Source organism: Ammospiza nelsoni, chromosome 14 (assembly GCF_027579445.1).
Source record: "Ammospiza nelsoni isolate bAmmNel1 chromosome 14, bAmmNel1.pri, whole genome shotgun sequence".
NCBI lineage: Eukaryota > Metazoa > Chordata > Aves > Passeriformes > Passerellidae > Ammospiza > Ammospiza nelsoni.
Genome location: NC_080646.1, coordinates 12,728,029 through 12,741,108, shown reverse-complemented (window position 1 = coordinate 12,741,108; position 13,080 = coordinate 12,728,029). Strand labels below are relative to the sequence as shown.

The 13,080-nt window shown below is 35.9% G+C and overlaps 1 protein-coding gene across 2 annotated transcripts in view; it reads right to left on the bottom strand.

Moving 5' to 3' along the window:
- UNC13C (unc-13 homolog C) overlaps positions 1 to 13,080 on the bottom strand; it is a 121,442-nt gene that overhangs the window by 71,594 nt on the left and 36,768 nt on the right. For both annotated transcript variants that reach the window (XM_059482281.1, XM_059482279.1), the window contains 3 exons: positions 6,275 to 6,444; positions 5,323 to 5,438; positions 3,764 to 3,927 (listed from right to left, as the gene is read on the bottom strand). In XM_059482281.1, the coding sequence (XP_059338264.1) occupies positions 3,764 to 3,927; positions 5,323 to 5,438; positions 6,275 to 6,444 (450 nt within the window). The remainder of the gene's footprint in view (positions 1 to 3,763; positions 3,928 to 5,322; positions 5,439 to 6,274; positions 6,445 to 13,080) is intronic.

The window sequence follows — 13,080 nt, the reverse complement described above, 5'->3', positions numbered from 1 at the left end:
AATTAAAATCTCTAATGTTCACAGGACCTATTAAGTACACAATATAGGTCATGACTCAGAGTGCTGATAACTCAGGTTATCAGCTACCTTCAAGATACCTGGATTCCTTCTGCTTGCTAAAATGAATAAATCAAAGTAAACACCTATCCTTGTTTTTGCAGGTCTTTGAAAACAGCAGCCAGTTGCATGAGTTATTAACAATTTCTAGTGGGCACATGATGTCATAGCAACCATTTCTAAGTCTCACACATTTTAGAGCAAGGCTGCACTGCATAAGCTGAAGCCAGGCCTGCTTGCTCCAACTTTCTTACTATGCAATTTTCTGACCAATAGACAGTGCCTGGGATTCTTCCAATATTTCTGTTAGCATGAATTAGCGAAGAAAGGAGTCTAATTGATGTGCTGTACTCATCAGTAAGCAAATGCTATCAATAAAAAATTAGTTTAATGGGCGATTTGTGTGCTTTCTGTAATGCTGCCACATTAATTGAAAACTAGCAGGAGAACAAGATGACATAGTTAGTGCCCATTAACCTGCTGGAATGAGAGCTATGTTGCTGATTGAGAATCATTAGGTTCTACCTGTGGTGACTCTTGCCAGTAAGAAGTAAAGACCTTAATAGAGCTTTTATTGCACTTGACTCTATTACACAGTAGATTCAGGCTGCTGATATTGTGTGTAATTTCAGCGTCTAGTCAAACACTGTTGCAATATGTGCTCAGATTTTTGCCTTCTAAAGAGAAGTATATTAAATTGAAAGATGAATGACAGGAAAAAAGTTATTTTTCTTCACTGCAGAGTGTTAATATATGTAGGTAAATATATGTAGGCTTAATATATGTAGGTAAATAAAATTTCAGTTTGATTCCTTCTAGACATTGAATTTACAGCATAAACTGCCATCAGTCCCCAAAAGTCATCAAAATAAAGGGCAGCTGGATCACTGTGCTGTTTTTCTACTTTTTCTTCCTGCTTTTTGTGATACTTATTTTCCTCCCTACTGTCACACACATCCCTGCTTGTACTTCTGGGAGTTACACATACCAGTTGTGTGGCTAACAGTGTCTGTCTGCCTGTTACCCATCAAAAAGCAAAAAAAATTTCTCATCTGCTGAACTATGTAAGAATGGCTGTAATGGTCTCGCTTTTCTTCTAGTACAGACTCCATGAGGAATGGCAGTATAAAATAGTCATAAGAAAGAAGAGTGGATTATGTAACCTATACAGTCAAGACTTCAAAGAGCTGCAATTACTGCAACAGAATCAGTCTTTTTGCTGTATTTTACTTTGGGTCAACGGCTGTTTTTCTGTTCACATGAATTACACATTTGTACCTTAAAGCAGATTTCCTTGCTCAGGAACTGTACAGTGGTAATCTGTATCTTGAGAGTAAAACTCCCCTTCTAAGTCAGCATCTTTAGAGAAAAAGTGTCTACATTTATCTCATAAAAATGTGGAGATGCTCCTATCCCCAGCAAGAGGTGCAATCACACCTGAATTCATTATCTTTCTAAGTTTGGTGAGAAAGGTCTAAGTAGGGACAATGATTAGAGCAGACAGGTAACCTGTGTGGTATCTCCTGGTCTGATTCCCACATTTCAGTATGAATATATTCACTGTGTTTAGAAAATCAAGACTAAATTTTTGAAATATTATTTCTGTGCTCTAAAGGAGAAGATAGAAATAACTGTTGAGGGCCAGAAGGAAATCTTCAGATTTTATTAAGAGATCATAGATGACAAAGCCACTATAATGAACCAGAAATAATAGACAAATGGTATTGTTTACTGCTGTAGTGGAACAGGATGCCAAATCACTTTAGACAGGGGTACTTCAGAGAAACTTAATCAGGTTTATGTTGTGTAGAAATGCAGAAAGGCATATGCTCCTACTCCAGCATGTGGCATCTATCTATACTTAAAAGGGTCAAGACTGACTATCATTTAGTAGCCCTGGAACTTTTTATAATAGCTAACTTTAAAACAGATATGAATACAGCATCCCAAAACTCATGTAGCCTGATAAAATGCAGATGCTCTCTGGGGTCTGGATCCCAGGGTATTAAAGCTTAATCAGTTTTGCATTTACAAATACAAACATTTTAATTTCCAATGTTACCATGAGACATGCAGTAGAAGTATTCTGCAACTAGATTCTCAAGCAAAAAATTCTTACACAATATTCCTCTGGGCAAAGTGATTATATTCAAATTCTCTTTGTGTTGTATACTGGAAAATTGCTTTTGTTTTAGTAGAAGATCTTTGTTACAAAATGCAATCTGATAATTCTATTTTCCAAATCAAGAAGCTGCACATTTTCTTCCAGCCACTAAAATTGTTCCAGAAGAAAAAGGTAATCTCATAAAAAGAATAAAACCAGGAGATAATAGTTCAAAAGAAAATTCCTCATGACAAATAGACTTAGTGTCTTCACTACTCTTCTTCCTGAAGTCTGAATGCTCTGAGATGTGTCTGCAGATGATTCAGCAAAACAACGTATATGAATATATATTTTTCTCCAAGTATTACATGAGATTACATGCATCACTGATTTTATTCCCAACTTAAACAGGCTGGGGCCATTCCCTCAAAAAGGCAGTGCTCATTATTGACATGAAACATTTTAAAATATAAAAGGATGTGGGTATGGGGACAATGAAATCTTAGCTTTTATTTCTTGTGACCATCTAATATTAAATTCACTTTCTCATTACATCTGCCCTCAAATACCTGGTTTGCAATCAACAACATCAAGGAAATTTGGGGGAAAAGGTACAGAAGAAAGCAAGAACAAAGAGAGGACAAGGCAAAATAGGTCAATTAACTTAAAATGGCTTGGTTAGAATTAATTATTATTAAACATACAATCATTAATTATTCTTTGCAATGCTGAGTAAGTTCCTTGAAGGAAGATCATTATAAATATGTATATTACAAAATATATTCCCTGAACTTCTATTAGATGAACAATACAAGAATTCACTGACAAGCTCATTGCAATAGTAGGTGGTGTCAATATATTCTGCAAATGAAAGAAAACTTGAGATTTTTAGGTACCTTCTTACTTATTATAAGACTCTTCTTTTTAGGAGGTAAAGAGATGCAAAAAATGAGAGATGTTCTGATTAAAAATCCCACATTACCAGGTTTCTGTGAGAGAAAAGCCTGTAATTTTATTTATAGGAATCACTTCAATCTCCTGTTTTTCTACAGCTCTAGCAGAATATAGTCCTTTTCACCAGAAAACTTTTTGCTGGATAAACTGAGAACACATGATGGATCTCACATGTCTGGGCTCTATGGTGCTGTGTTCTAAGGTGTTCAGACAGCTACTTTAGAATGCAGTAATAGGGCTCAGTACTGTTAAAAATGGTTTGCACAAATTATTTACATATATTATGGAAGCTCACTGTAGCCACTAGTGAGCTTCTATAGTAGTAGAAAAGAGTACAGAGCTTCTGAAACCCTGTTCCAGCTGCATCTGGAACACTGGAAGTCTTTCTGAACTGTGCTATGTATCAGTGTCATAAGGATTAAGGAATGCATTAGCAGCAATACCAGTAACAGCTTATAAAATGCTTATATCTTAAAGCCACTGCAGATGAGAAGCACTTTAATGAGAATCAGATGGATGAAGTGATAAGAATTTAAAGTCAGGAATGCAAGAGAAACAGTGAATGAATTCACAAAGGCTTGAGACTCGTTACTTCCCTCAAACACATTGTTCACAGCAAAGCAGAAAGCCAGCCATGATGATACTTACGTCATAGCTTGATAAATGTATTCAATTCCATAGCGCATTGCAAATTCATCCACAATTTCCTGTGCAGCATCATCAAAGTAAACCTTCCAGGCCTCATCACCTTTCACCTCGGGGATTTTCACCACACCATTCGACTTCACTTCCGTCAGGTAATGGAACAGATTCTAAAAGTAAGAAATGTTTCAAAAATGAAAGTTTGTCTTTTAAGAAGCATTCTGAAATATATCCTACATATAGTCTTCAATATGTTGCTAGTCAATTTTTGAATCGTTTTTCCAAAGACTGGCTCAAACTAGTCAGCAAGCTTGTGATTCAGCACATTGTATCTTCTTGATATAAAGTCATTCCTGTTAATTGGCACAGAATGCAACATAAAATAGTGAAGAAACTTCTCTTTTATATGCCCTTGTTAATGAATGAAATAATGATGTTATAATACTTATTACAGAGTGTTTCAATTTCAATTGTATCTGTGACCAATAAATTTCAAATTCATTATTTAAGCCCTTCAGTTACAGGGAGCTAACAGAAATACTGCGGGTGCCTCTCTCGTTGTGCAAGGTGTGCAACAAAACTTAGGTTTAGTACCCTTGGGAGCAAAGCTAGGATTTGACATTCATGGCATAGAATTCTTCTCAGATTGCCTAGCTCCATATGCATTCACAAATTTTACAACTTCATAGGTATCCACAAAATCCAACAGATTTTATTTCCTATTTTCAGTGATTGGAAAAAAAAACCTAAAACATCGAAATACTTTCAGTTTTGCTAATTAGCCCATAACTGTCTCTTGGACTCTCTTAAAGCATTTGAATATTGTAATTTACTTCGTAAGTCCAACATTTGCAATTTCAGGTCAAAATTGATCAGGACAAATGCCCTAAATATCTGATTTTACAAATGGTGAGCAATGGGATTTTGTGGCTACATGCTAGTGGTGAACCTTCTGCCATGTATTAGCTATCAGCTTTCAGAAACTACTTGTATTTCCAGAATAGAACTTCTACATGGACGACCATTTGAAGGAAGAATAATCAATTACAAAGAAAATCTTTCAGAAGACACACCTATTTATCAGTGATTATTTTTTTCAATGTTGACAAAAGCAAACTAGATGAAAGGAAAATTAGATTTTATAGAGTTTGTGTTTCTCCTTTTTCTCACTCTCCAAAATATGTGTTACTGTAAAACAAAAGAAATACTTTACAGTATACATCTGTAATATATAGAATGTTTGTGTATTCCCGATGATAACAATCAGGTATCAAAGGGCTAAATAAAAATAAAACTACAGGTAGAATTTATCTGTCTGACTCAACCTCTTTTCCTAACACCTCCTGGCAGGAATGATCTGTTTGGTGGTCTTACGTTTTCTACCCTTGCCTCTGAACCTGATACTTCCTGAGCAATACAGAATGGGAAATATAAAACAAACTTGTCCTCAAGTACAGCAGCAGCTATTTGTTTCAGTGCTCTAATATTCTGTAGCCTTATTTCTTTATCCATGCAACAACTGAACAGTGATTTCTATACTGTATACTATAAACTCTCCAACATACCTCATGTAGACAGGTGTACTGCACATGATAAGGAGCAACTTTCTCCTCTCCTTCAATTTCAACATTGATTTTCAGTCTAATGGCCCCAGAGACAGCCGATTTATCTGTTCGCTTTTCTGAAGAGTGGAAAAATAATACATTAGTAACTACCAAGAACACATGTATGTCATATGAAAAGCTTTCATAAATCATTCTAGTTTAATCTTTGAAAGATAGGGAGTCCTGCTGTTGAAAATAAGAATGTCTTTTAATACCTCACACATGGTTCAGGCCACAAAATGGAATAACTAACTATGAAGTAAAGAATCTCTTATTTTATCTCCCACATTCAAGCAAGGCTACACAGCTATTTATTTACTACTTTCCCCTTCTCAACTGAAATTACTGTACTTTTCTACCTGACATCTGTACCAATTATTATTATTTTCCTTTAATTATGAAGACTTTACCAACAAGCTGGACTACTCTGAGTGTGATGGGTTGATTCTGATAGGTGCCCACCAAGGCTGCTCTATCACCTCCCTTCCTCTGCTGGCCAGGGCATAGAAAATCTAATGAAAGCCCCATGGGTCGAGAGAAGGATGGGGAACAGATCACTCACCAACTACTTCCATGGCCAAAACCAGACTTGACTTGGGGGAAAATCAATTTGTTACCAGTGAAATCAGAGGAGGATAATGAAAAATAAACCCAGATCTTAAAACACACCTTCCCTTCACCTATCCCTTCTTCACAGGTTTACTTGACTCCTAATTTTCTCTACCCCCTCCCTGCCAGTGGCACAGTGGGATGGAGCAGTGTGGATTCTATCTCTCATTTTCAAATCAACCTGTTATATTTAATATTTTAAAAGTCATACATTGGTACCAAAGCTACAAATTTTGAAGTCACAAAGTTAAAGACAGTAATAATCTACCTAAATTTGTTTTAAAAAAATCAGTAAGAATCATACCTAAATTATACCATACATCCATTTCTCCACTCAGTGTTCTTACTTCAATGATTGTTTGCCCAAGGAAATCATCGGATTCCTTTTTGAAATGCTGTTTTACTCTAGATTTGATATCATCATCTTCATCCCATACTCTTACTTTTATTCTATCTGTAGAGTTATGACATTCACTGGAAAAACAAAAACAAAACACAAAATGTGAGTGGTATATAAACTATATTACTCTGCACTGCTGTCTAATTCATTAAACTCAATCTCCACACACTTGCTTAACTGCACCAAATGTCAAAGCACAAACAATCTGCAATATCCAGAGGAAAAAAAGGCCAACCCAGACTGCCAGAGACAAAAAACTTTCTCTGTATATGAGAATTATTACATATAAAGAGAATAAATGGATTGAATTATATATACATAAAGATAGTATTTAGGAATGTCAATAACTGCTCATTAAAATTTTTTATTTGAAATTCATACTTTTTATGCTATTATGTAAAAAATATCTTAGGAAAGATACAGTTATGTCAGGTTTATTTGTTTAGGAATGCCATGTAGTACATACAGTAAACTACCATAATAGTACTCTGGAGTAATACAAAAAGTAATAAAAAAATTAAAGAATATTTCCAGTGTGTGTCAGGTAGCTTTTGTTAAAAACCAAAAAGTATGCACAAACATCTCATCAAGGAAAGAAAGGAAATCAGAAAAAACCAGGAATATAAGTACCTGTTTTTTAAAAAAGAGATATTAATGTTCTTCAAGACCTCTGATTCCCTGGTATAGAGAAAAAGTAGGGACCATGCCATGCTCTAAAAAAATTCTTGTAAATTTAAGTGGCTTACTAACCCCTTCTGGGTTGAGTGGATTTGAGAAAGTGCTGGATGTATGAGGAAATGAAGTGGCATCACTTTTAATCTACAGAGTACACAGTGGAAAAAAATTTTACTCCCAGCTGCACCTGGCATTTATTTGCACAGAAATGTAAAATAAACTCTATTGCTGCTATTCCTACAAGGCACAGTGAGGACTATTTACTATTTGTTGGTGATGGCTTTTGATGACTTGATTGGAATATCCCAACACTGACTGCAGAGGTTTGGGTTAGTGAAAAACTTTCTGCTGAAGTTTGACTAGTACAGAGCTGGCATCAGTTAAATCATACCATACTCATGCATCCATATGAAGTATTGCTTTTAATATTCATTCACTAGTGCTACAGAAATATTTTTTTGTATTACATACCTCTGTTTATCTTTAAATATGATTTTGAAGCATAGCTGCAAATTTTCATCTTCAGCAGGGCATTACTTTCACAGTTGATTAAGAGTCTGTACTCAAATTCCATTCCCAGCACTATCATTACTTAGTGATCTGTCTCTGTTTCCAGTGTTAAAACAGTAATACTCCAACTTATCTTCCAAGCAGAACCCCTCAGGGGTATTCTAAGAATTAATTAGTGGTGGTAATGGGCTTTGGAAGTATAAAGTGCTGTAAATGGTATTATTATTGTCAAGGCCAATCAGACACTAAAAATGGCATGCACAGCTTTTACTCTGCCACACTGTGACATCATTCAGTATCACAGAAATCCTTGTGTCTGTCTATATTCCAGATTTTAACTTCGCAGATAATTCTGGTAATTAAAATGCGCATTGTTCTGTGATTAGCAAAACTAATAGAGTGCAGTTTCCTTTTGTCTTATTACTGGCTTCCCTGATATCCAACCAACTACAATCACCTGCTGAATCTTCTCCCATAGCTGGGGTTTTCATAAATTACCCCTTTATGTGAACTCCTGGTATCTGTTATAGGATGAGGTCATACTGAGGACAGTAAGTATCTCATCTCTCTCTAACCACATATTTTCATAGAACATTACAGACACACTATTTGGCAATATGGGGAATTTCTCTGACTGATCACAAAATTCAAAGGCTATTGGCAAGAACATACAAAATATAGGAAAATAGAGGTGAACCAAATAAGCATTGTGGCCTTAAGAAACTAGGCTATTTAATTCTCCTAAAATGCAGCTCTAAGTTACTACTTAACATTGCTAAAGTTCCAGCATCGCATTTAGCTGTGCACCCAACAGAAATAATTGACAGGGGATTTCTATAGTGACATAGGGAGATCTGTCACTGGTGAAGTATTTATGTGACCCTCATCACCATACCTGTGCTTTTCACAGAATCGTATTCCTGCTTTGATTCTCTGACAGATGCTGCATATAAAAAGTCACTGTGTATTTCAGCACAAACATCATATTTCTATTCTTCTGAGACAACATAAATTTCCCTCTGATATACACTTAGTTGATAAAGAAATATTTATTCAGATGGTCAGGATTCCCTGATCACCTCAGTTGTCCTCAGCATCCTTTTCTCCTTTAATCTTAGGTTAGTGAAACGCAGTGAGACCAGACCCAACCAATGTGTTAACTCATGCTCTTCTTTGTGTCAAAGCATCAGAACAGAGTCAGCTCTGCTACCTTCGTAATGTTCCTGTACAGGACCACAAAATTAGCATGGATTTGTGTTAAAAAACTGAAGAGTAGCTGAGCAAATATTTCCTCCTGGCCTGCCCCTGGCAGTGTGACTGCAGGGAGTGACTGCTAAAGTTCCAGAGCTGAATGATCCTGCTCACCTGCCCAGACTCAGAAACAGCCCTCTGGAATGACATGCAGGTTCTGCTTTAGTCACTGCTAACATCTGTCCAGAAGCTCTGCGTGGAATTCCTACTTCTGTTTACTCCAGGAAAATCAGCCCAGGGAATTAAAGGCTAGACAACATATGCTAGTTTCAGTGTTCCTCTTCTAACCACTCTGCTTTATGTGCTCAGTAAAAGCATTCACAGAAGTGTGATAGAGGAAGATGAAAAATGCATTGTTCTCTAGCACACAGAAATTGAGGGTACTGATGCTTCTGAAAACTAGAGAATTTGCAGTCTATTCAGAGATGCAAGACAGAAGAGACAGTTTTAATTATTTAATAACAATCTGGTGACACTACATTACTTCTGCATTTCCAGAATGCCACACAGACATGAAATAATCCTCATAGAATTCTGCTTATTCTAATGGTTAGAGTAATAAAACCGGAATAAAAAAGTATCTTTACAACAGTACCCCAATGTAAATTTAATATTAGTTGCACTGGCATGATGTTATTGTACATACCTCCTGAGAGATCGGCATCCAGTGTTAAAATGACAACTAAGTGATAGTGTGCCACCCTCAGTAAGTTCAGGGAGCCACTTATTGCTATTATTACCCTCATCTTTATTAGTAGTATTATTGCCATTACTGCAATCCAGGACCAGATCCACACCATTGCTATGTCCACTTTGTTCTTAGGTGTTCGGAGACAGTTCCATGGTCCCTCAGGATATGTCTCCCAGAATTTCATTAGCCCAACTGTTGGCAAAATTTTTCTGAAGTCTGATTTAAAACTCTCTAAGTGTTATTTGTGGCTATTACTTGTTCTACCATACTATTACTTGTTCTATTATTCTTGTTCTACTGTAACAGTAAGCATGGAAAATAGATTATTCCTTTCCTCTTTGCAGGAGAAAGGATGTGTTTAAAGACATCCTTACCTCCACTACTTGTCTCTTCTCTAGTCTGGACAGTCCCAATTCTTTAGCAGTGTTGTCACGGGCAATGCTTTCTGATAAAGTAGAATGAGACTAATTATGCTTTTTCTTGCATTATTTTACTCTGTCATAACAAAAAGAGAGTTGTATAATTAATCTGGATTGACGGCAGTTTGAAAAGAAGACTCAGACCATGCATCCTGTACTCTAAACCTGAAAAATATCATCACTGAACAAACAATTTATCATTGGAATTGCTTCTTAGAGGTGTTCTGCTATCTTGATTTGGGCTGAGGCTGTGAGATACAGTTATTTTAATTAGCAGAATGTCTCAGACTGATTATTGAAGAACTTTTGGAATGGATGAGTATAGTAAACTAATGTGTAGGTTTTATTACTCAAATAGTTTTATGTAATACAAGTCTTTGTTATACACTCATGCCTAGGAGGCAATCCTTGAGCTATTTCAACAATTCTCACAAAACTCTGCTTAAATAGCACTGGAAACTGAAGCATCATTTAGGCAGTTAACAAACCATGTTATCTTCAGGTACAGTGAAGATAATATTTTTTAAAAGTCAGTCCAGCTGCTCAAGAATGCACAAAATAACAGTTGAAAGGGACTTTGGTGAAGTCCTCTTGGCCACTGACAGTAAATATTGCTTAAAATGAATCCACTAATAATTTATTTAAGATTCAATATTGTGTGAGGGCCATGCTTTAAAGTAACTCTAAAGAAAGAACATCTACAGCTGGATGACTGAAATCAGTTTGAGCAAATGTTTTCATCCACTGAAGGTAGCAATATAAATCCAATGAAGATATTTATTAGAACCCTTATGCTGTCTTAGTGACAGCCAAAATAGGAAAAATAAAGAATGTAAATTATCATCCAGTTATTTGGAAGATGTCTACATTATACAATTGTATCTGAGGTATTTATGAATGTTCAGAAGAAATGTGGTACCTGCAAAGTCAGCAGGGCAATTCGGAGATGTGTGCTACCCTAGACAACACTGTCAGAAAAAAACTGATTTCTGTATGTCAGTAACCAACTGTTAAAAATAGTCAAGAAAAGAATGAGAGTAGACTTTTATTATAGTGTATCAATAAAAAGGTTTCTACAAAGCTGAAAACTATACAGCCAAATATATCTTCCTGTAATTAAAAAAAAAAAAAAAAGAAAATGTAGTCTCTTTTCCTGTATCAGATGCCACACTCAACCACAAAGAGAAGGTGACAGCTGCAGGACTCTGCTCTGGCATCGAAAGAAACTCTCCTATCACTGATGTTTCATTGAAAAAGCCCCCAAACTTCTCTGTTATCGCATTTCTAATAATGCCAGGAGAAAGGATAAAAGCCCTTAGCACCTATGTTACATTCATTAAATGAACATCTGCTGGCCTATTTACTTCTCTACCTTGTGCACCACAAAGCTCTATTTTAGTTATCCTTTATGAGGTCTCCTGTTCAAACCTATGCCAGTGTCCCATGGTCATTTAGCAGGGGGTCAGACTGCATTTTGTCAGAAACATTCTCTCACTGTTACCATGCAATCATATCTGGGTCACGTGTGGTTCTAAGAACAGGAACACTGCCCTCACTCCATGTGCTATGACAGAGCAAATGCACAGTGGGGAGCCAATGTTTTTTCCAAGTCTTCATTTTGGAACAGATGGGAGGACTTGAAAACATGTTTTGGTATGGTAAGTATGCATTAGATTGTAAGATTTTTGAGACATCTTATTTCTAAATTTTATAATTTAAAAGTTATAGTGATGGTTAATGTTGGATTTTCAACAGGATTTAAATATCAATTGCCACTGATAGAGCCTAATTTAAGTAACACTTCCTGAGTCAATTAAATAGTTATATTGATTTACTTTAGATTTAATCTTCTGGTTAAATGTTTATAGTTTTTTTAATGCAATTTAGAAATTCTCATGTACTTTCAGCTGAAATCTAACGCATTGAATAAGTCAAGGAGATTATTTCAGAAAACACATATGCTATAAAAATGTTGGAAAATGTATTTGGTGAAAAGCAGTTGCTCAGGAGGTACATGCTATAGTAAGGTTTCGGGGGGGGGTAATAAATACTATTCCTAGGGCAGCAGATGATAATAATAGTGCTAGGGAAAAAAATTAAATATTTGCAAGTTTCAAGGGCTTTTATTGTAGCTTGAGTCACATCTTTGATAAACTACATTCAACAAACTTTCCACAAAATTTTCTGAATTGCTCATCCAAGTTTTGACATTACGCAATTCCTACAATTAAAATGCCAGACCGCAATTATGACCTGCTTTTGCACACTCAAAGCCATTCAGTGAGGTATGACACTTCAACTGTTACCACTGTAACACAGTTAACTCAAAAAGAAAATGCTTTCTGGATAGTAGAAGCTTGTAAAGAGTTTCTGGGTGTCTCTTTTTTCTGAAGTACCTATTAATTTCTAAACAAATGTTTGAATCTGTCAAAGGAATGGCATACATTGTTTAATTCAGCTGGCATTCTTTAGTTCCTTTTCCAGACAAATAGAAGCAGCATCTTGGACCAAAACTCTTTCACACTCTACTGAAACAATAACCTCCTTCTCAACAAAGTAGCAGATTTTGGCCAAAAACCAGGGAAGTACCAGACTGTAAGAAGTTAACCTGTCATGTTTTGACATTGCACCTTCTCAAAGAAAGCACGGCTCTATTTCAAATGCCTGAACCCTCACAGAAACTGCCTGCGCTGTTTATGTAGATAGGAATAGTGAAAACTCCTTCCCTCTTTATAGGAGGAAAGAAATATTACAATAAACTAAACAATGCCATCATATGGTAGTCTCCATATTTGACTCAGACAACACTCTCTAAAAGTATGGACATTACAAACACACCAACCCTGAGCCTGGAGCACAACAGTTACTGCCAAATTCCCCAGTTACACCTCAGAGAATCACAGTGTCAAATAAAAACACATCCACCTTGCATGGTCGGTATCTGGCATATAGGAAAGCATTTCTAATGACAATACTTGGTATGTAAGGTTGAAGTATGAAAACTTATTTAAGTTCCCTTAAAGACTAGAATAATTAGACACCACCAACAGATCCCAAAAAAGACTTAATTATAAGCTGCATGATCACTATAAGATAAAGACACAGTAAATTTTGATGCTCTCTCCATTCAGAACTTGCTAATTTCATAATGCTATGTATAGTGC